The sequence below is a fragment of the Pipistrellus hanaki genome (assembly GCF_964339955.1).
Source record: "Pipistrellus hanaki genome assembly, chromosome: 7".
NCBI lineage: Eukaryota > Metazoa > Chordata > Mammalia > Chiroptera > Vespertilionidae > Pipistrellus > Pipistrellus hanaki.
This window is the reverse complement of record NC_140509.1, coordinates 55,216,150-55,243,809: the sequence shown is the minus strand read 5'-3', so window position 1 is coordinate 55,243,809 and position 27,660 is coordinate 55,216,150. Positions and strand designations below refer to the sequence as shown.

General features: G+C 38.8%; 1 protein-coding gene across 1 annotated transcript in view; it reads left to right on the top strand.

Annotated features, from left to right (window-relative positions):
* The window catches only part of AK9 (adenylate kinase 9), a 102,642-nt gene that overhangs the window by 14,833 nt on the left and 60,149 nt on the right, over positions 1–27,660 (top strand). The window contains exons 7-15 of the mRNA XM_084889871.1: positions 1,903–2,091; positions 2,950–3,078; positions 5,049–5,123; positions 7,350–7,448; positions 12,552–12,691; positions 12,773–12,953; positions 19,328–19,472; positions 24,855–24,926; positions 25,017–25,115. Of these exons, the coding sequence (XP_084745997.1) occupies positions 1,903–2,091; positions 2,950–3,078; positions 5,049–5,123; positions 7,350–7,448; positions 12,552–12,691; positions 12,773–12,953; positions 19,328–19,472; positions 24,855–24,926; positions 25,017–25,115 (1,129 nt within the window). The remainder of the gene's footprint in view (positions 1–1,902; positions 2,092–2,949; positions 3,079–5,048; positions 5,124–7,349; positions 7,449–12,551; positions 12,692–12,772; positions 12,954–19,327; positions 19,473–24,854; positions 24,927–25,016; positions 25,116–27,660) is intronic.

Genomic DNA, 27,660 nt, shown 5'->3' with positions numbered 1-27,660 from the left:
GGTTGAAAACATGTGAATATTCTCCAATGTTTCTCTATTCTTATCCTTTTCTTAGCTTTTTCTTAGCTTTTCTGATATTTAATATTATTTTATTCTAGTGGCCTGGTGCATGAATTTGTGCACATTGAAAGGAAATTAATTAAAAGAAATATTTCAATATCACTATTCACCCTTTCTCTGTAATAGAAGTGTCAACCAAATTCACAATCAACAATGACAGATCGAAACATGCATGCAATTGGCACCAGCAAGAACTTTAAATATAGATAAACTTACTTAATTAGACCTGCTTTCTGATTTAGCTAAGTTTTTACCAGCCCAGCGAAGCACCCCAACTTCTCTCTCAGGCAATTGTGAGCAACGCAGCAGTAAATATCAACACTAAGCAGATTATTATTGTAGATCGCTCAGGGAGAACAAAGGGTAAAATATTTAACTGTAGCAGTATTAATTGTATTCTACTCAGTGAGAAAACCTGAAGTCATTTTCAAGGTCCACCATTTCTTTTCAGTCAGGTCAAGTTTCTAAGCTTTCTAAATCTTCATTTTCCAGCTAATGAAAAGAAAATAGGATTCTACCTAGTATCCTATCTACTTATTCCAGAACTTCTGTAAGGATCTAATGAGATGAAGTATGGGAAAATGCTTCACAAATATTTGGTTAAATTGTAAAATGTTTGCACCTGGCTATAAAGCAAGTCAGGTCCTTGGGCTGAAGAAACTCCAAGGAAGCTAGTCACTAGAGAGAAGAAGTCAGGCGTTGCTACGTGATGTCATTTCCCAGTACCCACAATGACTATTTTCAGGCTGGGCTGGGCTGGGCTGGGGGCTGCATGTTATACCATGGGGTCTTGGCAGCGTTGGCTTAAATTTGATGGGGTGTCACTCTGGTGTGGTGGTAGGGCCATGTCCCACTTGGGGAAGCCAAGTGTTGCTTTGTGGGCACTAGGTCCATGGTGCCATTTCTCTGAAATGGTCAGTGTGCATCACAGAAGCTCCTGCATTGAGCATCTGCCCCTTTGTGGTCAGTGAGTGTCATAGCAACCAGTCCAGCATAGTGGTTAGACATTTATACAATTTATGAAATGATCTCTAAATAAGTCTAGTAACCACCTGACGTCCTACATAGTTATTACAATATTATTAACTATATTCCCTATGCTGTACCTTACATCCCTGTGACTGGTTTGCAACTACTAATTTGCACTTCTTAATCCCTTCATCTTTTTCACCCAGCTCTCCCAACTCCTCTCCCTTCTAGCAACCATCAGTTCTCTGTATCTATAAGTCTGTTTTGTTTGTTTTGGTCTTTTGATTCCACATATAAGTGAAATTATATTGTATTTGTCATTATCTGATACTTCTTTCACTCAGCAAAATGCCCTCTAAGTTCTTCCATGTTGTTGCAAATGGTAAGATTTCATTCCTTTCTATGGCTGAATAATATTCCATTATATATAAGTACCACATCTTCTTTTCCTTTTGAAATTAACTTGACAGAATCTCCCTATGCAAGCTAAACTGACTTTCTACTGTATTGCTCTAACTCTTTTTACTGTTTGTATAACCCTCTTTTTTATCTTAAAATTTCTGATGTTTACTACATATATTAATTTTGGATAAAGAAAAGTACTGATGGGGCAGGGAGGTTGGGAGAGGTCAATGGAGAAGAAAGGAGACATGTAATACTTTCAACAATAAAAAATTTTTTTTAAAAAGAACAAAAAAAATGTTGACATACCATAAAGGTTGTTTATATAATGAAACCTGACACAAAATAACATTTAAAATATTACATTTGCTTGGGGCTTTAAAGAATTTTTTGGTTTATGTATTGTGTAATATGTGATTAGGAAGTAAAAGCACATTCAACATGTTTAAAATGATTACTAATGTTCCTTAGTGCCCTGACTATGATTTATGCCAAAGAGTTTCTGGGCAAAGGCAGCACAGTACTACAGGGTACATATACACAAGAGAGCAGTGGGATCCGGAAGTCATTGAGAGTCGAAGGAAAAAAAAGAAAGAAGCTCATAAAGAAGGAAAAGGAGATGAGGAAGGGGAAGAGGAAGAAGAGCAAGAAGAAGAAGAGGTAATATCCCAGTACCATATACTGTACTTTTAACATTCATGAGAATTACATTAAATGAATAGATAGCATGGATAACAGAAAATAGCAGATACTACATAAAATAATAATAGGATAATAAGTATGATATTGAACTCTTTTCAGGCCTTGGGCTGAGAACTTTTATACGCATTACTCTCACTGCCTTGAAATATTATTTTCCATAAATCTGTGCGGCTCTCTCACTCATTTCCTTCTGGGTTCTACTCAACTATCACTTCTTCAAGGAGTCCTTCCATGACCACCTGATTAAAATAGCACCTTCTCCCATTATTCTCCATTCCCTCTATCCTGCATTATCTTCCTTCTTTGTACTTACCACCACCTAGCCTGTTACATGTTAATTTGTCTACTTGTTTATATTCTTTATGCCCCAACTGGAATGCATGATCCATTATCCCAGCGACTTAGTTGGTTTGATTCACTGTAGTATTCCAAGTTCCTAGAACTGCTTCCACATAGTGGGCACCTGGTCAATTTTTACTGAATGAGTGCATGAACGAACCAGTAGCTCAGGCTTTCAGAGGAAATAATTTACTTATTGTGTCTCTAAAAATATGATGTTCTTTCCCTGCTGTTGCCTACTCATTGAGAAGTACAAAGAAATTACTAAGTCCAAAGTGAATCTCAAATTTCATTCCATATGATAAGGGCCCCTTAAGGTGTTTAATCTCTCTTAAATAAATATCTTCAGACTTTAATTTTCCCTCTGTCTACTTCTCACACCAAAATGACATCTAGGTGTAAGGAGGGAGGGATGTGGCTTATAAATTAAATAATCATTAACATAAAGATATTTAAAGTCTTTTATTTTCCATTTAGGCATTTATTGCTGAAATGCAGGTGGTGGCTGAAATTCTTCAACATTTAGTTCAGAGGCCAGAGGATTATTTGGAAAATATTGAGCACATCGTTAAACTTTATAAGGATATGATTCTTCAGGCTTTAGAAGTAAGAACAAGATATACATTGCTAAAAATGGGAATATAAATATTTGTGTTCTATCACTAGTTAAATAGCTCTCACACTTATTCACCCCCATATATCATTATTCTGGTTCTCTTCTGCTTGAATTTGGTAGAATGCTATTAGAATAAAGCTTCCATCCCAAAGGCTATTTCACAAAACAATATTATTTTACTCTTACAAAGCATCAGTGTTGCTGAAACAGAATAAATGAAACACGTTTTTTCAAAAGTTACTAGGGGAATTCATTTATGGTTAGAGATTGGAAAACCCATGTTAACAGACTATTTTTATGAAGTCATTTTCAATCTGTAATTTGTGGGTTTACCAAAACAAATGTACACATAAGGTGCATTTTTATTCTAAAGTTTATTTAAATTGCAATCTAAAGAATTTTATACCCAGATTGGTTTCTATGAGTATCATATTAAAAGTGGGTTATATGTCAACATGATAAAGCCATTCATTATTTATTATAATAAAAAACTTAATTATTTAGCTTTTAAAAATATGATTACTAAGATTACAATTATGTGAAAAACATATTTTATATGGCCAAAAATCCAGAGAAAATAGCCAAGTTTGTATTGAAAATGTATTCAACAAGCATTTACTGAACCTGGGTATTTGGCTAGACATCATGCTAAGCAATAACAAAGATAAATAAAAAACAAATCTTCAAGTTGCCTCTTCCCATCAGATAGAAAAACTAAAATGATTTGTTCTATGATGTTTTATGTTTATATATTTTAAAGACAAATAAGTGAATCATTTTAATTCTCATTATCTACCCCCCAAAATGAGAACCAAATTTAATTGTTTTCTCCCGTATATCTTTTATTCCTCTCTTCCTCTCCTCTGTCCATGGCCTTTAAAAATAACTTCTTAACAGTCATTTAGATGTCTGTGTATAACATTTTTCCCTCCTGCAACAAAAATATTCTGCATAGTCCTTAACACATTGCAGGCAGATCACAAGCATTCTGGTGTTTTCATATTCCACAGTGTTTTTCTTAAATGTTAAAGGCATGCCTTAAAATTAAATACCCATTACATTTTGAACTTATTTATTATATGTTATTACAAGCTAATACTTTTTAAAGTATGATACTTTATCAAATGCTTTTTGTACTTGTTCGATAGAAACTTATCAAGCCACTGGATAAAGCTAGCAATAAAACTACTGATGTGCAATGTGTTAAGTGGCTGGCACTGGGTATGAAGTAAAGCATAATTAAAATCAGATTCAGAAAATTAGAAAACTATTTATGGGGGGAAATAAGCAGAGCTAGTGTCTTCAAGGTTAGGGACAAAATCTTACATACCAGCATCACTGATGTCCAAAGAATGGCAAGTGGTAAATGCTTAATAGATGTTCAGCTGAACAAGTGATGCGATCACAAAAGGGAAAAAGTGATAGCTTAAGTTTCATTACAAGTAAGATTTTTTGCAGTAAAAAATTAAAAACCTTATTCAAACGATAACTTGGAAATATACCCACATCAGTTACGAACAAGTCATAGAAATTATTTTTTTAAAACCTCTAAGTTCTCACCCTTCTGATACAGATAGACCACAAATATGAGCAGACAGTTCACAAAAATTAAAGATAAAAGAGTAATAGGCCTCTTGAAAAGAAAATTAGCTTCTCTGATTATGAAGAAATGCTCATCTGAATAATGAAATATCATTTCCGTGATCAAATTTTAAAAGATGAGCAAGAAATAAGACCTCCTAGTGCTAGCAAGAATATGGTAAAGCAAACACCTACACCTTGTTGAAAGGAATAGAAGTCAGTATGGTCATTTTGAATAGCACCTTACACATGATATAATGTACGTATGTGTAACAAAATTTAGACTTTAATATTTTCATATAGTATATTAAGATGCTGATCTTGTATTCAGTTTTCCCAATGACCCTAGATTATAAGGTTTCTTTTCTATTATCTGTAGGAAATAATGGCTGAGCACAATCCCCAGTATTTCATTGAGCTAGATGGAAATTTGCCCCCAGAGGACCTCTTTATCGTGAGTGCAATTTTCAATAAAAATATCCCACGGTTTAGAAAATCAAAAAGTTGTTGACTGGCTTGTACTTATTTTAATGAACATCAGAAAGATATTTACATTTTTAAGCATTTATTGTTTGAAACATTTATTTTGACACTTAAAAATGTGTTGTTATATTTATTCATTTTATTTATATTAAAATCAAAACTACACTTAAATCTAAAATCTCTGTATGGCAAAAAGTGCTTCAAAGAAAAGTTAAAGCAAATAGCAGTCAATTAGTTCATGATGACGCTCAACATGAGTCATTAGAGAAATGCAAAACAAAGTCATAATGAAATACCACTTTATACCCACTAAGATGGCTGAAATTTAAATTTAAAAAAATAGGCACTAACAAGTGTTGGCAAGGTTGTGGAAAAGTTGGAACCCTCGTACATTGCTGGTGGGGTTGTCAAGTGGTGTGGCAAAAGGGCAGAAGCTAGTCTGGTGAGAGCTAATCTGAAATTATTTGAAAATTGAAAGTGTAAGGATGAGCCGCTGGAAGGATGTTTTTGAATTACTGAGAGGGGAGGACCGGGAGGAGTGCGTTTGAGTTGGAGTGGATGTGATGATGGGTCATGAGTTTTATCTTCCATGTTTAAAACTGAGGTGATTCTTAGATATCTGTGAGAAAATGTATATGGGTCTCTGCACCTGGTTCCTGGCACAGAGCTCCCAACTGCTTATAGTTTCCTAGGAGATAAGAGCACTAGAAGCATCTTTGGTTCTTTTGAGGTGACTCTGGGTAGGCTCCTGGATGGCCCCTGGATGGTGGGTGGGCACCTAAAGGACTAGTTTGTTAAAGGACATGATAAAGGACACAGATGAACAGCCAATGAAGCGACATATAGAGTGGGGTCTGAGAGGATCGAAGGCATAGGAGCTTCTTTCCCCGTGGAGTTGGAGTATGTCAACCTCCTGGTGTAGACATGTTCGCCAACCTGGAAGCTCTCCAAACCTCATACTATGGGGATTTAATGGAGGCTTTTTTGCATAGGTATGACTAATGAATAACTGTTTTAGCCCATCTCCCTTCCCTGGCGGATAAGGGATGAGTTGAAAATTCCAAGCTGCTCTTATCTTTCACATCCTACATTCAATCCATCAAGCATACACAGCAAGCTTCTACTTCAAAATGTATTCAAAATTGAGTACTTTCTGCCACACACTTTCCTCAAGGGGAAGGCAGAAATTCCAATAGTTCTGGTTGAAACTTGCCAAGCCTATTAAGGCCCCATTCAGCATGGTACCCTAACCCTTCTGCCCACATTCCACTGGCCTAAACAAGTTACATGGAAAAGCTCAACACCAGTGGGATAGGGAGTGTTCTTTATCCAACATGAACTAGGGAACTAGAGAGGGAAGCGGGGGGAGAAGGGGGGGAAGGGTGAATTATGAACTCATAATACAATTTATCACAGATCGCCAGGATTTTGTATCTCACACTCTCTCATCTCAGACTCTATGTTTCAAATTCTTCCACAGAGTGTCTGTATTAGTTTCTTAGTGCTGCCATAACAAAGTACCATGAACTAGGTGGTTTAAAATGACAGGAATTTATCCTCTCATAGTTCTGGAGGCTAGAAGTCCAAAATCAACCTATTGGCAGGGTCATGCTCCCTCCAAAGCCTCTAGCAGAGGATCCATCTTTGCCTCTTCTGGCTTCTGGTAACCCCAGTCCTCCCTTGGCTGTGGCAGCATAACTCCAACATCGGCCTCTGTCTTCACATGGCTGTCTTCCCTCCGCCCGAAGGGCTCCTGTAGCGCTAGACCTCTAAGGACATGAATATTTGAGGACCAGACGGAGGACCAGATGGGTTGAATTGTGTCTCCCCAAAAGATATTTTGAGGTCTTAACCTCATCCCTATGAATGTGACTTTATTTAGAAGTAGGATCTTTTCAGATATAATCAAGGTAAGATGAGGTCATACTGAAGTGCAGTGAGCCCTATTGCAACGTGACTGTGTCCTTAGAAGAGAAGAGGCTCAGACTCAGGGAGAAGGTGGCTATGTGACAGCAAAGGCAGGGATTGGAGTGCTGCCTCTATAAGCCAAGGACACCATAGATTACCAGCAAGCAGCCAGAAGCTAGGAAGAAGCAAGGATGTATTCCACTCATGAGCTCGTCACTGTTTCAGAATATTTGAAATCTCCCAATGCCAGTTTAAACAATGTATTTAAAGATTTGTTCCTTCAATTTAGACGGTTATAGAGCGACTTAAGTATCTGAACCTAAGAAGAGCGGCTGTTTTAACCAAACTTCAGAGTGCAGAGGAAGAAATGAACGATGCAATGGACAATGTAAGTTATTTTTAACTGTTTGAAAGTGAACCTCTTTACTGTATGTTTTTATCTTAATTTGTATCCAAGGTTTAAAAGGATTTTCGGAATGCCTCTTATAAAAATGAGTTTGATTTCTTGGAAGAAACTGTAATATTATCACAATATCCATATAGACACCAAACACAACTAAAACAAAAGTTATGAAACAAAGAAAAGCAATAAAAGCAGAACAGTCAAATCACAGGAATAATGAGAAAGAAGAAACCAAGTTCACTTTTGAAATTTTGCAGCACCAAAGAAAGCGGAGACATAAAAGCCCTGAACTCTATAAGCACTCATTCATGTCTTCAATCATTCAGCCAGCATTTTGGAATGATTGCTGTGTTCCTGGCACTGATGTATTGTGGATGTGATGGTGATCAAATTATAAATGCTAAGTGCTAAGAGGACCACAGGGCTTTAACTAGAGATTTGATCTTTACTGGAAAGTTCAGTTTCCCCTATATGAATAGAAATTAAAAAACAAACACCAGACTTTTAAATAGATGCTATAATTCAAAGTAATCTTTGAAGGAAGGTCCTTATGTTATCCTGTGAGGTGTAACCCCTAGATCTTAATGGGTGAACATAGCTGGAATATGTGCTAAAAGGGAAGACAGGTGGGCCTGAGGAGCACAGAGGCTGTGTTCTGAGCCTCCTCTTTGAGGTCATCAATGAATGAAAAATTTAAAGGACCCATAAAACCTGGGAGAATTTCCCAGCTAGAAAGGTTGTCCTTAGAAAGACCTATGACTAAGGATGCCTGCTCTCTCTTTCATAAAAAGGCAAAAATTGTGACTGTACAACGGAGTCACAATTTATATGCCTCAAGCAGTGTTTCTCCCTGGCAGTCCAGGCCACCTCCAAAAGAGTGTCCTGGGAAGCTTACTACGAGTACAGATTTCGGAGGCCACGTCCAAGAATGACTGGACCAGAATGTCTGTCTGTAGGTGGGACCCGGAAATGTATTTTTACAGCATCCAGAGAAGATGTCTATCCCCACTTAAGAGTGAGGAACCCCACTTTAAAGTTTGGGACACTGGAGAACCCTGGCTTATCATGCTTGATAAATCTTGAAGTTTCTGCATGTTTTGAAGGACTTTAGATGGATACCCTTCAGCTAAAGGCAGGTGAAGTTAAGAAAACCAATATAAAGGAGTTGGATATAAAGGACTTAAATCTCCAAAGAAGATTTATAAATGGCTAATAAACACATGAATAGAATCTCAAGTCACTAGTCATTACGGAAATACAAATCAAAACTACAAGACTGCCACCATTAAATATTAAAAGGTATATATACATATATATATATATACAATATATATATATATATGTGTGTGTGTGTGTGTGTGTGTGTGTGTGTGTGTGTATCCAAGAAATGGAAAATATCAAGTATTGTTGAGGATGGTGCAGCTCCTGTGTAAAACAGTTTGGTATTTTCTCAAAACGTTAAACACAAATTTACCATAAGATCCAGAAATTTTTACTCATATGGAAAAACCCAAAAGAAGTGAAAGCAAGGACTCAAGCAGGTATTTATACTCCAATATTCATAGCGAATAGCATGGAGAAGAAACAACCCAAATGTCTGTCGTGGACATGTGAACAAAGTGTAGACACAATGGAATATTACTCAGTCTTAAAAGGAAATTAAATTCTGACACATGCTAAAACATGGATGAACCTTGAAAACATTTGTGCTGGTGAAATGAGCCAGAAACAGAAGACAGACACTGTGTAATTACACTGGGGCACCTAGAATAGGCAAATTCAAAGGGGCAGAAAGTAGAAGAGATTACCAGGGGCTGCAGGGAGAAGGAGAAGGGGGAATTACTATTTAATAGGTGCAGAGTTTCTGAGTGAGTTTTTTAAAAAGCTCTGGAAATGGAGAGTGGTGATAGCTGCATAACATTTTGAGTGTATTTAATGCCACTGCATTGTACACTTAATATCATTAAAATAGTAAATTTTAGGTTATATCTGATTTACCACAGTAAAAAAAAAATTTTTTTTAAAGAAGAAATTCTTATCATTTGCAGCAACCTGGATGGAATTGGAGAACATTATGCTGAGTGAAATAAATGAAAGAAAAACACAACATGATCTCACTCGTTTATGGATAATAAAGAACATTATAAACTGATAAACAAAAAGATAGATACAGAGACAGTAAAGCAACAAACAGACTGTCAAATTACAGCGGGGGGGGCGGCGGGAAGGAGGAGAGAGGGAGATATGGGGGAGATAAGAGATCAACGGGAGGTTTTGCATGCATATAAGCAAAACCAATGGACGAAAAACTCTAGGGAGGGAGGGCATGTATGGTAGTGGGGGGAGGGGGCGCGCAATGGTAAGATATGTACACATATAATACCTTAATAAAAAAAATGGCGAAAAAAATTTTTAAACACAAAAACATCCTTGCAGATTCTACTATGCAGCCAGGGATGAGAACCACTGGCTTAAAGGGGTGAGAGGCTCACGGCCTTAATGTGAACTGGAACCTGCTGGCGAAGAGTGTGAGCGCTGTGACATTTGATGTGCTGTGAGAGAGAAATGGGAATGGGGGTGGGGATGGGGGTGAGAGTTTGTGGTGGGAGGAAGGACAGGTCAGGCTGGCATCCAGCACAGTAGACAGTGACAGGATCGGTTTTCAAATCAGACATATTTGAATTCCAGATCTACAGCCTACCAGCCCTGTGACTTTGCCTAACCTTACCTTTTGTTCAATTGTTTGAAAAAGGAAAGATATCCCCTACCACATAGTGTCATTATAAGTATTATATGAAATGATGCTTGTAAAATGCCTAAAATCAACGGTAATATTCAAAATAGCTACCATCTATATTGAAGGGGCTAGGCTGGCTTCACGGGCTAGCGACCTGTGCGGTCACATAGAACCCCATGCTTAGAAGGGCCCCACAGCTTAATGCGGTGCTGTCAGTCTTGAAATGTTTAATCGCTTTAGAGCAAAGGCTCTGCATTTTTATTTTGTCCTGCGCCCAGCAAGTTAGCTGAGCTGTGCAGGGTCATTCACCCAATCACAACAGAGCTGGCAGCAGCGGTGAAGAGCCTCAGCTGTGCCAGGCCTTAACCGGTAGCTGCTGGATCATGGACCGGTCCAGAGGTTCCTCAGCGAGAGGCTCGGTGGGAGGTGAGCTTGAGTGTAGTGGCTATAACTACCGACTTTCCGGTGCCTCCCTCTCACCATGGCTGTGTCTGGGATCCCTCTTACAAGATCCTCTGGTTTAGTCTCTCCATATATGAAGCCTCCAGTCCTCTGGTTGCAGGAGAGGTGGGGGGGGGGGGGGAGAGCTGAGGGACAGAGTTGGCTGACTGAGTGAGATGGAGAGTAACTTTGGCCACTAGCACCTCCTTTTAACCAGTCTCCCTGTCTTCTGCTCTTCATTCCCCATCTTCAGAGGTGCCTGGTGTCAACAGGTCATGAGCTTCTCGAGGATTTTGAAGAATGAATGAACTTGATCCTTGTTGGCCCTACCCCAACCCCTCCCACACACACCCATCCCTGTAGCCACACTGAGCCTTTAGCTTTTTCTAATCTAAGTCAGCTACCACTCATCCATCTGCTTTCTAGCTACAAAAATATGTAGCTGTAGAGGGTCAGCTATCACTTCCTCTGGTCTCTTTTCCCAGTTTGTGTCCTCGTGAGTTTATTCCTGTTTTCATTCCCCTGCTGTCATTTTCATGAGGTTTTAGGGAAGCAGCAAGCACAAATGCATGTGTTATCTGCCTTGTTCAGCAGAGGTAGTTTTGAAGACTCTAACATCCAACTTATTAGAAAACTCATCTTCTGGCAGCCCCTCAGCACCTGTAGACATGTGGCTTCGGAAACATGGTCTGCTATTAAAATGTTTTTGCGAAGTTGGGATGGGAAATAAGGATGATAAGGAAAGAGTGACTGCCTCCGACTGGTCTGAGTACATTTCAGCCCCTAGCTCATCATCCATGGATTCCATGGAGAAGGGGGTGTTAGGGGTAGCCCCACCAACAAGGTTCTCAGTCTCATGTAGTTCACCCTTATGCATTGACAGTTTCCTTTGTACTTAGCCACTTCTCCCAGCCTTCAGCTGGGGACACTCATGCAGCATCTCTGTATTCCGCATGCCTCTTGGCTCTGGGATGCTGCAGTGGTTCAGGCAAGATCATAACTCCCACTTTCATCTGTCCTCCACAGTCAACTCTGGAGCAAGCAGCTAAAGTAAGATCCACATCTGAAAGTGGGAGAAAGCCAATGTGGACCCTCTCCCCCTTGGCAGTTGCCCACCATGCCATCTCTTCCCCCCGTTCTCTTGTCCCTGCTAAGGTAGCCCAAGGTCAGTGAACCTTTCAGCAGTCTGAAGCCTGTAGAGAGTGGTTGCCAACTTCTCTGGATATCATCAACAAAGAATAGCTGAGGGCAACTTTACGTGCTAGGAAGAGCTAAATAAATGCAAAAATAATTTGTATGTAACATCTTACTGTTTAAAAACTTAAGTAAATTAACTAAGAATTTGGTACATTTTCAATAATAATTTTTTTCAGTATCTGTTTTCTGAGATAGAACATAGAAAACGCTCTAGCTAGCTTATGCTCATTTTACCTTGTAAGAGAAAGTGCTCAGTAAAATTCAAACAAGGTCTTATAACAGAAATGAAAACTATATGCCTATTAAATTTTGGACAAGTACAGAATGGTTGCAATTAAGAAAAAAAGCCAAAATTTGCTTTCTAAATTATTTCTTAGAAAGTTTCAGCACTATCAGCCGAAACCGGTTTGGCTCAGTGGTAGAGCATCAGTCTGCGGACTGAAAGGTCCCAGGTTCGATACCAGTCAGGGGCATGTATGTTGGTTGTGGACACATCCCCAGTTGGGGGTGTGCAAGAGGCAGCTGGTCGATGGTTCTCTCTCATCGATGTTTCTAGCTCTCTATCTCTTTCCCTTCCTCTCTGTAAAAAATCAATAAAAATATATTTTTTTAAAAAAGTAACAGCACTATCAAATAAGAAATGGAATAATACCATTAATTTCAGCAAAACTTATATCCACATATTTAATGTTTTTAATATTGGTTTTTAATAGGATGAGCTGTTTCGTACTCTTGCAGCTTATAAACTTATTGCACCAAGATATAGATGGCAGAGGAGCAGATGGGGACGCTCATGTCCTGTGACTTTAAAAGAAGGTAACATTTATCCAGGAATGGCTGACCTTTCCGTAAGGTACGTAATCATTTTCAGAACTTAATTTCAAAACTTCCCCATATCTCTTTTCAGTTGTTTATGATCGTGGTATATTTTAAGTTTTCTAGGTAAAATGTACTGTCTGTCATCAGAAGAAACATTAAAAGCATTTTCATTGAACCCACGTCCTTATCTTCTTCCACCAATGCCTGCACCACCATTCAAAGTATTCGTATTTGGACCACCATCTTCAGGGAAAACAACACTTTGCAATTTGCTTGCAAAATATTACAAAGGAAAGGTAACTACTTCATCTAGCTAGCTGGCTAGGTTTCTACCTATTTAAACTTTATTTTATTTATTTATTTATTTATTTATTTATTTATTATATTTTATTGATTTTTTTTTTTTTTTTTTACAGAGAGGAAGAGAGAGGGACAGAGAGTCAGAAACATCGATGAGAGAGAATCATAGATCAGCTGCCTCCTGCACACCCCCCACTGGGGATGTGCCCGCAACCAATGTACATGCCCTTGACTGGAATCGAACCTGGGACCCTTTAGTCCACAGGCCGATGCTCTATCCACTGAGCCAAACAGATTTTGGCCTATTTAAACTTTATTATAATTTGTAGGGTTTGGGGATTTGTAGGTTTGTACTGACTTTTCTTAATTTTACACTGTCAATTGGGTCATTGTTCTGGGCTTGGAGTGGGAGAGGCATCCCCGTTTATTGAGGCTTCCAGACCATAGCCCTTCCCTGCTCCCCCAAAGCTCCCAGATTTGACTGTTATGTCGTACAAGTGACACCACCCATTACCTCTCTTTTATCCTGGGTTATACCCCTCCTGCTCACTGTGGAGTGAATATGTGGAGAGTTCTCTACAATGTACTCACTCCTGTCATCATTCTTGGTGGTTTCAGTAATTACTAGGATGACTCTCCCAAGGCCCTGACCTCTCTCTCCCCTCAGTGATCTTGTTCTTCACACTCAGTAACTGAAGAGAACTTGTGTTTAGCTTGGACCGTAGAGATAGCAATAGAGGTAGGAAAAAGTGAACAGATTTGGGATGTAATTTGAAGACAGAGCCAAAGCATCTGAGGAGGGATTGGTGTGGAGAGGAATGATATGAAAGCCAGCATGGCTAGAGTAGAGGGCATAAAGGAGGACTGGCACAAGATGAAGGTGGCTGAAGATGTGGTCAGAGCTATGCAGGTCCTCAGAAGGAGTCTGAAGGAATGAAGGAGGGAGGGAGGGAGGGAATGAAGGAGGAAGAAAAGGAAAAAGGGAAGGAGGAAGAAAGAGAAAAACACCAATTGGTTGCCCTCTGTACATGCCCCCACCGGGGATCAAACTTGCAACCCAGGAATATGCCCTGACCAGGAATCAAACCAGCAACCTTTCAGTGCATAGGACAATGCTAAATCAGCTGAACCACTTCTACCTGGCTACAAGTTCTTTTTTTTATTATAAGCATTATGGATGTTTTCTATAACTCTATGGTTTGGCCTTTCACTTTTTTAATGAAAAATGCATCCTACTCTTTCATTTATAGTTAGTCACTAAGTCCTGCCTACACTGAAGGAGAAGGGCATTAGATTTCACCTTCTCAGGGGAAGAGTATTAAAGGATTTGTGGACATGTTTTAAAACCATCACAGTGTATATCAGACAAAAGAATTACAATTTTAAAATATAAAGAGTTCTTAAAAATCAATATACAGAGGAAGCCACAATGGAAAAAATATATAGCCAACAGGCAATTTACAAAATAGATACAAATAGCAGAGAGATGACAAAAAATGAGATATGTCATGCCAGCTGTTAGAATTGAAAGATCACTATTAATGACCCAAATGTGACTAGGATGGGGAAAAGTACCTTCTCTTACACTGCTGCTAAGAGTATAACCATTAGGGATAGTGATTGGAAATATGTATAAAAGCCTAAAATCCATGCATATCCTTTGAACTGCTAATTCCATTTTATAGAAACTATCAAAGAGATATACATAAGTATATTCATCATAGTCTAGTTTATAATATAAAAACATGTATACTTAAGTATATATTATTGATATTTTAATTAAATAACTTGTAATATATTCAGCTAATACAATATTGTGCATCCACTAAAAGTAATCGCATGAATGCATATTTATTGGCATAGAATAAAATAATGTAAGCATATTGAAGGACAAACAAAATGGAATCTAGAGATATGAAAATATTATTTAAATTTAAAAGGCATATAGAAATCTACTTCTAACAGTTAAATATGTAGAATATTACTTACCTGACAAAAGACTTACATTCAGAATATATATAAAATTTTAATCCAATTTTTTAAATGGGCAAAAGTTGACACATGCTTAAAAAGAGAAGGTAAGTGAGTTACCAAGAAGTGCTAAAAAGAAGTTCAAAATTACTAATGAGTGAGGCAATGTAAATTTAAACTACAATGAATCACTTCTTCAGACCCATTAGAATGGTTAAAATTTAAAAGATTCACAAACCAAGTGTTGGTGAGGATATAGAGTAAATGCAACTTTCATACATTGCTGATAAGAATCCAAACTAGTTCAGCCACTCTGGAAACAGTTAAATTGTTAATTATAAAGTCAAATACACTTACCGTATGACCCAATAATTCCACTCTATGATATTTACCCAAGGGAAATGAAATCATGTGTTCACAGAAAGACTTCTTCCAAAATGTTCATTACAATTTTACTGATAATAGCCAAAAAGTGGAAACAACCTAAATGTCAATCAATAGATGAATGAACTAAAAAATTTATATATTCTTACAATACCACTCAACAATAAAACTGACAGATTACTGACATATAAAGTTATACTGATGAATCTCAAAAACATGATAAAGGGGGAAAGCTTGGAAAAGATTACATCCTATATAATAAAAGCCTAGCCACCATAATGACAGAATGACCACTCCACCAGTCACTATGAGGTGCACTGACCACATCTCGGTTCCTTTCCCTGGCTGGCAGACTCTGATCGCCAATGGCAAACAGGGACCCGGGGCGGGTGGCAGGGGATGCGGAAGGCACCAGGCCAAGTCCCTCACCCTGCCAGTCACTCCACACACACAGGACAACAGCTACTGGGGGTGGGGCTAGCAAGTGGGCGAGAATGGCTAACCTCTCAGTCCCTCCACTGACAGCAGTCAGGCTCCCATCGCCTGATGGGGAACGGGGAATCAGGGTGGGTGACAGCGGGGGACAGGACTGACTAGCAGGCGGGACAAGCCAACCCCTTGGTCCCTCCTCCCAGTCTGCAGGCTCCTTTGCTGCCCATGGAGAATGGAGAACTGGGGTAGGAGGCGGGGGATGTGTGCAGCGCCAGGCCACGGCCCTTGTCCCGCTGGCCGCTCCACACACAGAGGCGCCTGGCGGCGGGGATGCAGCCGGTGAGCACGGCTGACCTCTCGGTCCCTCCCCTGGCTGTCAGGCTCCCATCACTGGGAGAACAGGGAATGGGATGAGTGGTGATAGGGTGTGGGGCTAAATGGCTCTGATGTCAAGCTACGCATGAGCACCTTACCCATGCACAAATTCCTGTGCTGGGCCTCTAGTAGTAACTATAAAGAAGCATGAGGGTTGTCCTGGCCAATTTGGCTCAGTGGGTAGAGCATTGGCCTACAGACTGAAAAGTCCCAGATTTGATTCCCGTCAAGGGCATGTACCTTGGTTGAAGGCACATCCCCAGTAGGAGGTGTGCAGGAGACAGCTGATTGATGTTTTTCTCATCAATGTTTCTACCTCTTTATCCCACTCTCTCTCTCTGTAAAAAAATCAATAAAATACTTTTTTTTTTTTTAAAGAAGCAGCATGAGGGCACTTTGGAGTCAATATAAATGTTCCATATCTTAATTGTGGTTGTTGTTATGTAACCTCATCAAGTTGCATACTTTAAATGGTTACCTTTTATTATATGTAAATTATACAAACAAAATTGATTTTTAAAATATATGTAACCTGGAGAGAAACCAAGTTGGCGGCATAGGGTAGACACCTGAATGCAACCTACCACAAGAAATTTGAATTTAGAACTGAAAAACAGGGGAAACATTGCCCTGAAGCACCAGATGCCTGGCTGAGAGGAGGCTCTATCATCTGGGAAGGAGAGAAGGAACTGTGAGCACAAAAAGGCGGCCGCCCAACTTCGCTGTTGGCTTGCTTGCGGAGCGTGGAGAGGGTGGGCTGAGTTCGCTACTGGCTTACTCCCTGCGTGCAGAGAGGGCAGGCAGCTAATGCACTGCGGCTAGCTTTCTTGTTCAGGAGGAAAACAAAACCACCCTATTGCTCTGATAGAAGGCCCCAGACAGGGAGAGGCCAGACTGTCAGGCAGTGGGCAGAGATCTCTCTGAGGTGTGTGAAGCCAGCATCCATTACTGTGGGACTCAGAAACCAGACCCTCTTAGGGAGGGGCTGAATAAAGCTTGTCTGCACCACCTGATACTCCACCCCATTCAAGCAGAGCACAGAAGCCCTGCCAGTGACTAGCTTTCTCGTTCGCAGTGAATAGGACTATCCTAGGGGGTGGCAGACAGAAATCCAAAGCTTGTCTGCACCTATACCAAAGAGGTGTGCGTGCCTGCAACAAATTGTGTGGGATTCAACAAAGCTTGTCTGTGCCACCCCAAGACTCCGCTCCATTCAAGCGGAATACAGAAACCCTCCTAGCTGAAACACTTCTGATCCTCATAGCCAATTGGCTTGGAGATCAACGCTTCCCAGTGATACCAACAACCAGCAAGGCTTAACAACAAGACTGCACACACAGCCCACAAAGGACTACACTAAGACTGTCCACCCGAGATAACTGGGAGGCTGACTCACTGAACCATATAGGACACCTTACCACACAAAGCCACCCTACCAACTCAGGGAAGCTGTGAAAATGCTGAGACAAGGAAACAGATCACAAACAAAAGAAATGGAGGACAAGAAGCGACTGGATATAGAGTTCAAAACCACGCTTATAAGATTTTTCAAGAATTTCCTAGAAAAAGCCGATAAAATAAATGAGACCTATGAGGATATGAAAAGGGATCAATTAGAAATAAAGAATACATTGTCTGAAATAAAAAATATTATACAGAGTCCTAAAAACAGAATGGAAGATCGCAAGAATCAAGTCAAAGATTTGGAACACAAAGAGCCAGAGGACACTCCTCCACAAAAGTAAGAAGATAAGAGAATCCAGAAAGTTGAAGATAGTGTAAGAAACCTCTGGGACAACTTCAAGCGAACCAACATCAGAATTATGGGGGTCCCAGAAGAAGAGAGAGAGCAAGATACCGAAAGAATATACTGGAAGAAATAGTAACAGAAAACTTCCCCCACCTGGGGAAAGAAATAGACTTACAAGTCCAGGAAGCGCACAGAACCCCAAACCAAAGGAACCCAAAGAGGACTACACCAAGACACATCATAATTAAAATGCCAAGAGCAAAAGACAAAGAATATTAAAAGCAGCAAGAGAAAAGCAGGTAGTTACCTATAAAGGAGCACCCATACAATTGTCAGCTGATTTCTCAACAGAAACCATGCAGGCCAGATGGGAATGGCAAGAAATATTCAAGGTGATGAATAGCAAGAACCTACAGCCAAAAATACTCTACCCAGCAAAGCTATCACTCAGAATTGAAGGCCAGATAAAGAGCTTCACTAATAAAAAATGCTAAAGGAGTTCATCACCGCCAAACCAGAATTATATGAATTGCTGAAGGGGGTTCTTTAGGAAGAGGAAGTACCGGTAAATAAAGATAAAAACTATGAACAACAAATACGTAACTATCAACAAGTGAAACTAAAAGCCAAGGGAATTAAAAAACCTGATGAACAATATTAACTGGTGAATATAATAGAATCAGAGGTATGGAAGGGGAGTGGACTGACGATTCTCAGGGAAAAGGGGAGTGGGAGGTGTGGGAAGAGAGCCTGAACTGTGCACCTATGGATGAGGACAATGGGGGGTGTGGAAAGGGCAGAGGGTGGAGTGGGAATCTGGTAGAGGGGAGCAATGGAGGGGGGGAAAAATGAGGAACATTTGTAATAATATGAGCAATAAAGATTTATTTTTAAAAAATGAAAAAAAAAATAAAATATATGTAACCTGAAGATATATTACATGATGCATTCATAAATAGATATGTAGTTCTATATGAAAATATGACTGAATTTCTATGAAAGCAAGTGTTGAAAAATCAATGAATTCTGAAAATAACAAAACTCAAGTCGCATTAAAGATTTGTCAGCTAGCCCTGGCTGATGTAGTTTGCTGGTTGAGTGTCGTCTCAACCATCAGAAGGTTGCCAATTTGATTCCCAGTCAGGGCACATGCCCAGGTTGCTGGTTCGATCTCCTGTCAGGGTGCATACAGAGATAACTGATTGATGTTTCTCTCACATCAATATTTCTCTCTCTCTCTCCCTAATCCTTTCTCTCTAAAAATAACCAATAAAAAAACATATTTCAAAAAATAATATTAAGAAAAAGATTTTAGAATAGATAGGTAAAGATATAAAAATAGACACAGATACAGATACATTTATAGATGCAGATACATAGATATAGATATGTAGATATTGATATAGATTAACAATGTGTAACTGTGCTTATGTTGGTTTTCTCAAATATTCTTTGCAGGTAGTTGACTATGCCAAACTTGTTCAGCCACGTTTTGATAAAGCCCTTGATACATTAATAAAAAATGCTGTAGCTGAGGCCACTGAAGACGCTATTAGGACTGTGAGAGAACGGTTTCTCTCAGAAGCCGAGGCTAAAAAACAAGGTGATCTGTCTTTTTTAAATGTGTTTCTTAAGGTTGGGTTAACAATTAAGCCTGGCCGGCAAGAACTTGGTTTGCTCATCTTGATCTCTGGCACCTTACACCTTAATAAGTGATTGAATAAATGAGTCTACATCAACCTGATTCATAATCAGAAAATATTTCAATTCTAGATTTCTAAGGGAAGGAAACAGAAAGAGCTTCCAGATTTGGATTGCATTACTTTCATGATTTTGCTTACTGCCAGAGACTGAGCATAATTTATACCTTTATCTCCACCAATCCTGACACCATCCCTCCACCTGACTCATGGGGTTTGAGTTGCTGCTGCTATTATTGCTGTTTTAGGCTTGTATGCTAACTCTGATTGTAAATCAGATTGTTCTATTTGGGAACTATTAATTTTAAATTCAAAAAGCCATAAAGCATTGAAACTGAAAGAAGCCCTAAGATCAATTAATGTAACTTTACAGATGAGAGAACTGAGATGGTTGAAGGTTAAATGGCTTCCTGAAACTCACCAAGCTAGTAGCATAGCTGAGACTTGAACCCTGGTTCCCAAAATTCCAATGTTCTTTCTCCTGACCAGCTGCCTCTTCCTATACCTCACTTCTTATTACATATTTTACAATAGACCCAAGGGTTTGGGGCTTTTTTATTTTCTGTTTTTCTTAAGGAAGAATGAGATTTTTCATTTTATGGCTATTTTTGAAATTCAATGATTGGTTTTGGTAGAATTTATGTCTGCAGTTGGCACCCTTGTAACTAGTCACATTGGTACACATGGAAGTCATTTAATATCTAAATATCTCCTCTTAGTGGAATACCCACAATGCAGCACTTGCAATATACTACATGGGATATTTCTCACTTTTAAAGATCTGGAAACAAAATCTGAGATTAGCTCCAGTGTTTTAGACTAAATTCAGACATCACTGTTTGGACTTCCAGAAACTATGTCAATGTATTGTATTCTAATAGAGCCATCACTGCCTTGATTCCAAATGTTCTTTTCCTAATAAAGTTTTTCTCACTATAAAAGTTAGATCATTTTTATTGGGCATTTACTATACATTGAGGCTATGCTCAATGCATTGCATGCATTCCCCTACTTAATTCTCATATCAGGCCTATGGAAGTAGGCATTTTATCTCCACTTTTACCGTGTTTCCCCGAAAATAAGACAGCCTCCGAAAATAAGACCTAGCGCATGGAAAGATAAGACATCCCCTGAAAATAAGACCTAGTGCAACTTTGGGAGAAAAAATTAATATAAGACACGGTCTTATTTTCGGGGAAACAGGGTAGTACATGAAGAACCTAAGGCTTATGGGGGTTAAGGTATTTGCCCATAGTTGACAGCTAGCAAGTGATGAGGATTCAGATCTACTGGGATTCAAATCAAATCTGTGCTTCTATCCTCTATGTCTCTCAAGTGCTCACAGAAAACTGGAAAGAGCAGTGATAACCCAGAGCCATCTTGCTATGAATTGATGCATTCTTTAGCTCTCTCTTTTTTCTATTCATATTGGTAATAATTAATTGTGATTCTATGGTATATGTAAAATTGCATTCTCTTAAAAATAATTATTCTTTCTAATTAATATGTAATATTGTAATAAATTGTATGTTAGATGAAGATTTAAGTTAATTATTTCCAGATGGTGGGCCAATTTTATAAATAACATTTACTAAATTATACATATTTTTACTACAGATTTGAAATGCTATCTTATTAATGTTAGGCTTATTGTAAACTTCTGAATTTTCTATTCTTTTCCTCTTTCTATTATAACCTTTAATATAAAATATAGTTATTAAAACTTTATGATGCATTTCAATTTAGTAATACAAGTTTCTCCTTACAACATTTTGTTTTGAAATTATTCCTGGGTATTCTTTCACTTATTCCATAAAATGAGTGTTTACTGTGTGCCAGGCTTTGGAATACATATAGAATTTTGTCAAGTTCTACAACAAATCCCAGTGGGAGAATTGTGTTCCATTAAAAAATAATCTGGCAATACAGGCGCGCCTCGTGCCCCAGTGGCCCCGCGCCACAAACAACCCTAGCCCCTCGCGACCCCACGCCCGGAGCTGCGCCGAAAGAGACAGCGGCTGCAGAGAGACCCAGTGCTGGGTTTGGCGTGATCTTCCCCAAAATCGGGTCTTTTTAAAAAACACAAAGGGACGCAGAACAAATTGTTAAGAATCGGGACCATCCCACCAAAGGCGGAACATCTGGACACCTTGGTGCAGACACATCCTGTGCCTGATCCCCTTCACCCCCTTGCTTCTGAGTACTAGGGAAGGACTGCCCAGTTTGGCATATCCTGGGAGACTGCAGGGGGAAATTGCCTTCCTGGAAACGGGATCAGAGCGAGAAAAGATAGTCTGGGAGCCAGCACCCTGGCAGCCTACCGGGACAAAACGTAGTAGAGCCATAGAGAAAGAAGGCTAGAGCAACCAAAAAGACTGGGAAGTCAAACCAGAAACACTGCCACCTAGGGACTGAATTACAAACTGACTTTTTTGTTCCCCTTTTTTCCTTTCCTTTTTTTTTTTATTACTTTTAATAAATCAAAAATAAACAAACACAAATAACTAAGATATAGCCTATTTAAAATTAAGGACTAGCTTACAAAACTGAGGTACAGTGGAACGCTGGGAACTGTAATACTGTCTGGACCAAGAATCAGGTGTGCCAAATAGAATAACAGAGGAAGTGAATGACGACTACTGGACATTTTTATGCTAATTTTTCTATTCTTTATTTTATTTTCATTTTTTACATCTTTCACTTAAGAAACAAATTTTTTCCTTTTTTCCTTACTTGATTTTACCTTCTCAATTATTACATTTTTCAATTTCAATCATCATTATTACTGTTACTATTTTGCATTTTTTGTTTCATTTTTCTTCTTTTTTTTTTTTCTTCAGAACCATTTTACTTTCTCTTTATTTTACGTTGGGATTAGTCTTCATTCTACAATATTTTAATCTCTACTATAACACCGTTCAACCCTATCTCAAATTGACCTTTACGACATCACTCTCTTACTAACCTTTACACTTTTTGTCTCCTGTTTATCTTATCCTTTTCCGGCTTCAGTTTTTCCCTATTCTTCTGTATACCCCCTGCTAAAACTCTAACCATACTTACAGATCTAATTTCCAACCCCCTGCTCCAAGTGTATAAATACCACTCTCTTCACTATATTAACTAGTTAAAAAAAAAAAAACAAAAACAAAAAAAAAAAACTGTTCTCCTCTCTATCCTCTTGTTGTTTGCGTGAATATTGATTACAGTGAATTTTTATGATTTTTAGTGAAATTGTTGGGCTTATTCTTGTGTTGTTATTGTTGCTTAGTATTTTTTAAATTCCTTTGTTTTTGTTTGTTTTTTACTTCTATTTATCGTAGCCTTGCTTAATAATAGGGGATATTGTAGTTTGTATTAATCTTCAAGTATTATTGATGGCATTTGCTGAGATTAGTGGTTGTTCTATGGGAATTTTCTCCATATATATATATATATATATATATATATATATATATATATATAGTTTGTTTCCCCTTTCTCTCTTAGTCTGCTTCTTGTCTCTCTCTCTCTCTCTCTCTCTCTCTCTCTCTCTCTCTCTTTTTCTTCTCCCTGTTTCCCAACTTCATTTCAACTTTTTTCCTTCTTTTTCTATCTCTTTATTTATCACTCCCTTTTTTTTTTTTTTTTTTACCTTCCTTCTTTCTCTCCTATCCCCTAATTTGCCTTTCTCTAGTGGTCACCTTTAGTAGAGGTTATTAATATCACAAATACATTCTTGTTCAGTGCTTTTTGTGTTGTACCTGGTAGTGTTGTATTTTGTGCCTTTAAATCAACACAGGAGAAAGATAACCACATAACCAGACATCCTGAAAAGAGAGACCATGGGCAGACAAAGAAATAGGCCACACATGAAAGAAAAGCAGGCATCACCAAAAAAGGAAGTAAACGAGTTAGAGGCAAGCAACCTATCAGAGCAGGAATTCAGAATAATGATCATAAGATGGCTAAAAAGAATAGAGGAGAAATTTGACAATAACCAAGAAGAAATGAAGAAGAACCATGAGGAATTGAAGAAGAACCAAGAGGATATGAAGATGAACCAAGAAGAAATGAAAAATGACATCGCTACTATGAAGAACTCAATAGAAAGCATCAAGAGTAGGCTAGAAGAAGCAGAGGACCGCATCAGTGAGCTAGAAGACAAGATGGAAAAAAATGATGCCTAAGGGATTATAAAAAAATAAATAAATAAACAGCATTGAAATTGCATGCCATCCAGATTATCCAGATGACACAGAATAAATATGTATTTTTAGTATACCATCCTAAAAATGAAAACCAAAAATTTAAAAAATATACTCATAGACAAGTCTCAAAAAAAAGCTTAAGAATATTTATCCAGACTACTAAAATTGCTTGCCATTCATCCTATTTAAGGCTGGACAAAATGAATTAATTAAATCCTTCAACAAATTCTAGAGTACCTACTTTAGGTACTCATGTGTAGGTCAGACACATGAAGCTCCTGTCTTCATGGTGGTTATACATTGAAGGAGGATAGAGGAGCAAAAACAAACAAATAAAAAACAAACCACAAACTGGTAGAAAAAAATATATAACACAGTAATGGGGTAGGTGGTGATTGGAATAGGAGTGCCGGAGTATTAGGGTGACTAAGGAAGACCTCATTGAAGAGGAGACATTTAACAGAAATCTAAATAAGAAGAGGAAGCCAGGGTCCTGGAGGAAGAACAGTGATATGATGTCTCTTGAAGTCTATAGTGATTCCTTTCACATTATGGCATAAAATCATAGATTTTAAAGCATTCCACAAATTGCCATTTTTTCACCAGAATATAAAAATAGATGCTATCTCTCATATGTTACAAAGTTAAAAGCTTCTTTTGAAATTCACTAATTATTCTAAATCTAACAATAGGGTTAACCTTTCTTAAGATTTAAAAAATTAGAATACTTTTGCTAGTGAATTTTACTACAATACATTTTTTAGAAAAATTCACAAGTGGAGTGTATTGAGATTTTCAAGCATAGAGAATTATAGACTAATACAGAAGATGGCAGCTAGCATGGAGCAGGCTTCCTGAAAGCCAAGCACTTTCTAAGTTGTCATCATCCATTCTTGTATTTAATCCTCACAACAGTGCCTTGAGTGTGATGGTGTTCATTGTGCATAGTAGAAATTGAGACAAGGAGATCAAAGCCATGTTGACTGAGTCAGAACTCACATGCAAGTCTCTGACTTTAAAACAGAGAAGTGAATCATTGTACCTGTCTCCTTACCCCCAACTACCTTCTGCTAACAGCCTATTACTATCTTTCAGCTATAAAAGAACTTAAAATGAAGGAGTATGGTAAAGCCTTCGAAGAGGCAATCGTTGAACTTGATGATGAAGGTAAAGAAATACATTGCTACTGCTGTATTAGCCGAAATGTCTCTAATATAAACAGGTTAGTTGCTAAAGCATATTATTCTTCCACTGCAGGGCTCGTTCAGGAATCCCAAATAGAGAGCCCTTTAGAGGACAATGAAGAAGCCAAAATGAAGTCAGATAGTGATCCAACTGTTAAAAGTGATCAAGATGGTAAAAAAATGAACTGTGCGCAGGGGTAGGGGGAGTGGGAAGGGTGTCCCTCAGCCCGGCCTTCACCCTCTCCAATCTGGGACCCCTCAGGGGATAACCAGCAGTCAGACATCCCTCTCACAGTCCAGAACTGCTGGCTCCTAACAGCTCGCCTGTCTGTCTGATTGCCCCTAACTTCTTTTGCCTGCCAGCCTGATTGTTCCTAACTGCTCCCCTGCTGGCTTGATTGCCCCTAACCACCTCTGCCTCAGCCCCATATCTGGGACCCAGGATTCCCTCCCCCAGCCAACCATAGGCACCCAGGATTTGGGCTTCCTTCCCTCTGGTCAGCCATAGGCATCCAGACCAGCTGCATCTTGCAGGGGATGGTGGGCAGATGGCTTCGCCTTGCTGCAGCCGCAAGTGCTAGTGCCAGGGACCACAGGGTGGGTGGCTTCTCCATCTCCCAGACCACAGCCAGCCGCAGGTACTGATGTCTGGGACTGCAGGGTGGGCATCTTCTCCATCTACCAGGCCATAGCCAGCCACGGGTGTGGCGCCTGAACCTCAGGGTGGGCAGCTTCTTTGTCTCCCAGGCTGTAACCAGCTTCAGGTGCTGGGATCCAGTTTCTCTGTCTCCCCCAGGAGGTGGAGCAGGTGGACGTGAGGCTTCTGAGGCTGGCTGCGGCTTGGGATCATGGGGCAGGCGGCTTCTTTGTCCGCTGGGCTGCAGCCAGCCTCAGGCACTGGGGCCTGACTTCTCCAACCCCCACAGGCCAAGAGCGGCAGCGGGGATGGAGGAGTCAGGGCTGCCGCCATGTTATCAGGTTAATTTGCATACTCACTCCGGCTAGTAGTGTAGCGGAGTGACAGTAGTTTGCATTTTTCTCTTTTATTAGTGTAGATAATAAATTATTTCGTAAAAGTTTTCTACTTCCTTTATTGTGTTCAAATATAACCATCATAAACACAGTTTTAACTGTGAAGTGTTATCATTTGGTGCTATTTACCATTATAAAATTTTTTCATGCATATCTTTTTCTTAAATATTTTTAAAAATTGATATCAAAGAGGAAGGGAGAGAGAGATAGAAACATCAATGATGAGAGAAAATCATCTCTCATCATTGTCCCCTACTGGGGGTTGAGCCCGCAACTTGGGCCTGTGCCCTGTCAGGGAATTGACTCTGGAACCTCTTGGTCCATGGGACAACACTCAATCCACTGAGCCACCACAGCCAGGCTCCATGAATATCTTGGAGGAAACTGTTTTTACCTTTTTTGATTTATAATGTAACATTTGATTACATTATCTTATTAGGAGATATTTTAACCCTCATTTTCAAATGCTGCATGATTTCCCTATTTATAGGTAATAATTTTATATGTTGGAAACTGGTAATTTTTCCTATTCTTTTGCTACTAAAGGTAATGTGCAATTAATTTTTTTACATAAAGTTTTGTCTGCAAGTTGACATAAGTAGAGTAACTGGTTCAATAAGTATGAACCAGGGTCAAATTGCTTTGCCTAAAAGTTGTTCCAAATTATATTCTCCTCAGTAATATACAAAGTACATGTCATTGTTTCCTCAGTATTTTCTCTTTTTAGATACTATTTTAATTTTTAACTGTTTCTGAAATTTAGTATTTGTTAACCATTTATATTTCTTCTTTTCTGAAGTTACCATTTTCTCTTTTGCCCATTTTTATATTATATCAATTATATGGTTTCTATATAAACTTTCTATATTAGTCACTTATTTTTCATATTCTTTTTCAAAATTGGTTGGTTTGTCTTTTAAATCACCTTGCTATTTTTGAAGTAGAGGAAATTTTTATATTTTCTTGGTCAAATCATCACTTTTCCTTTGTTGATTAATTACATTTACTTTCAGGTTTAAAAAGTCTTCCTCTCAATCAGAGATGTAATATATACTTACAGTCTTTTTTTTTTTTTCTTCTTTTTTTTTTAAATTCACCCAACCTTTGGTGTGTAGCTCTTACGTACATCTATAATTTATTTCGTTCTATAATGCAGAGCTGATAGCTTTTGTTTGGTTCCTGCTCCTGAATCAGACAGACATGCGCTTGCCTGGTGTATATTTCAAGCTTAGTAGGAACTGAACTGGATACTGTCAGAAACTTAGGTATGGGCCCCTCCTCCTTCCCTAACATACACACAAGGGCCACTGCCTCCTCCCAACACACACACATACACATACATCTTAAAATTTTAGCCAAGTGACTTCTGGGAGTTAGTTGCCAGCTAATACACTAAGAGAGTCCCACCCCCATACTGGCCATTCACACCTTGGGGGAGACAGTCTGAGGTAGAAGCTGACATGAGTGCCTCTACCCACTGCTGGAGGGATGTCAACACTGCCAGTGTTCCCTTGTAAAAAACGCAGCCTCTCTGCTCCATGCATCTGAGATAAACACAGCCTTGATCTCTGGATGGGAAAATATTTATTTCAACTTAGATTCACTGACATTATCTGAAACTGAAATTCCTCTTGATTTTATTATTGGTTAGTTAATTAAATCATCTTTATTTTCTACTGCTGGTA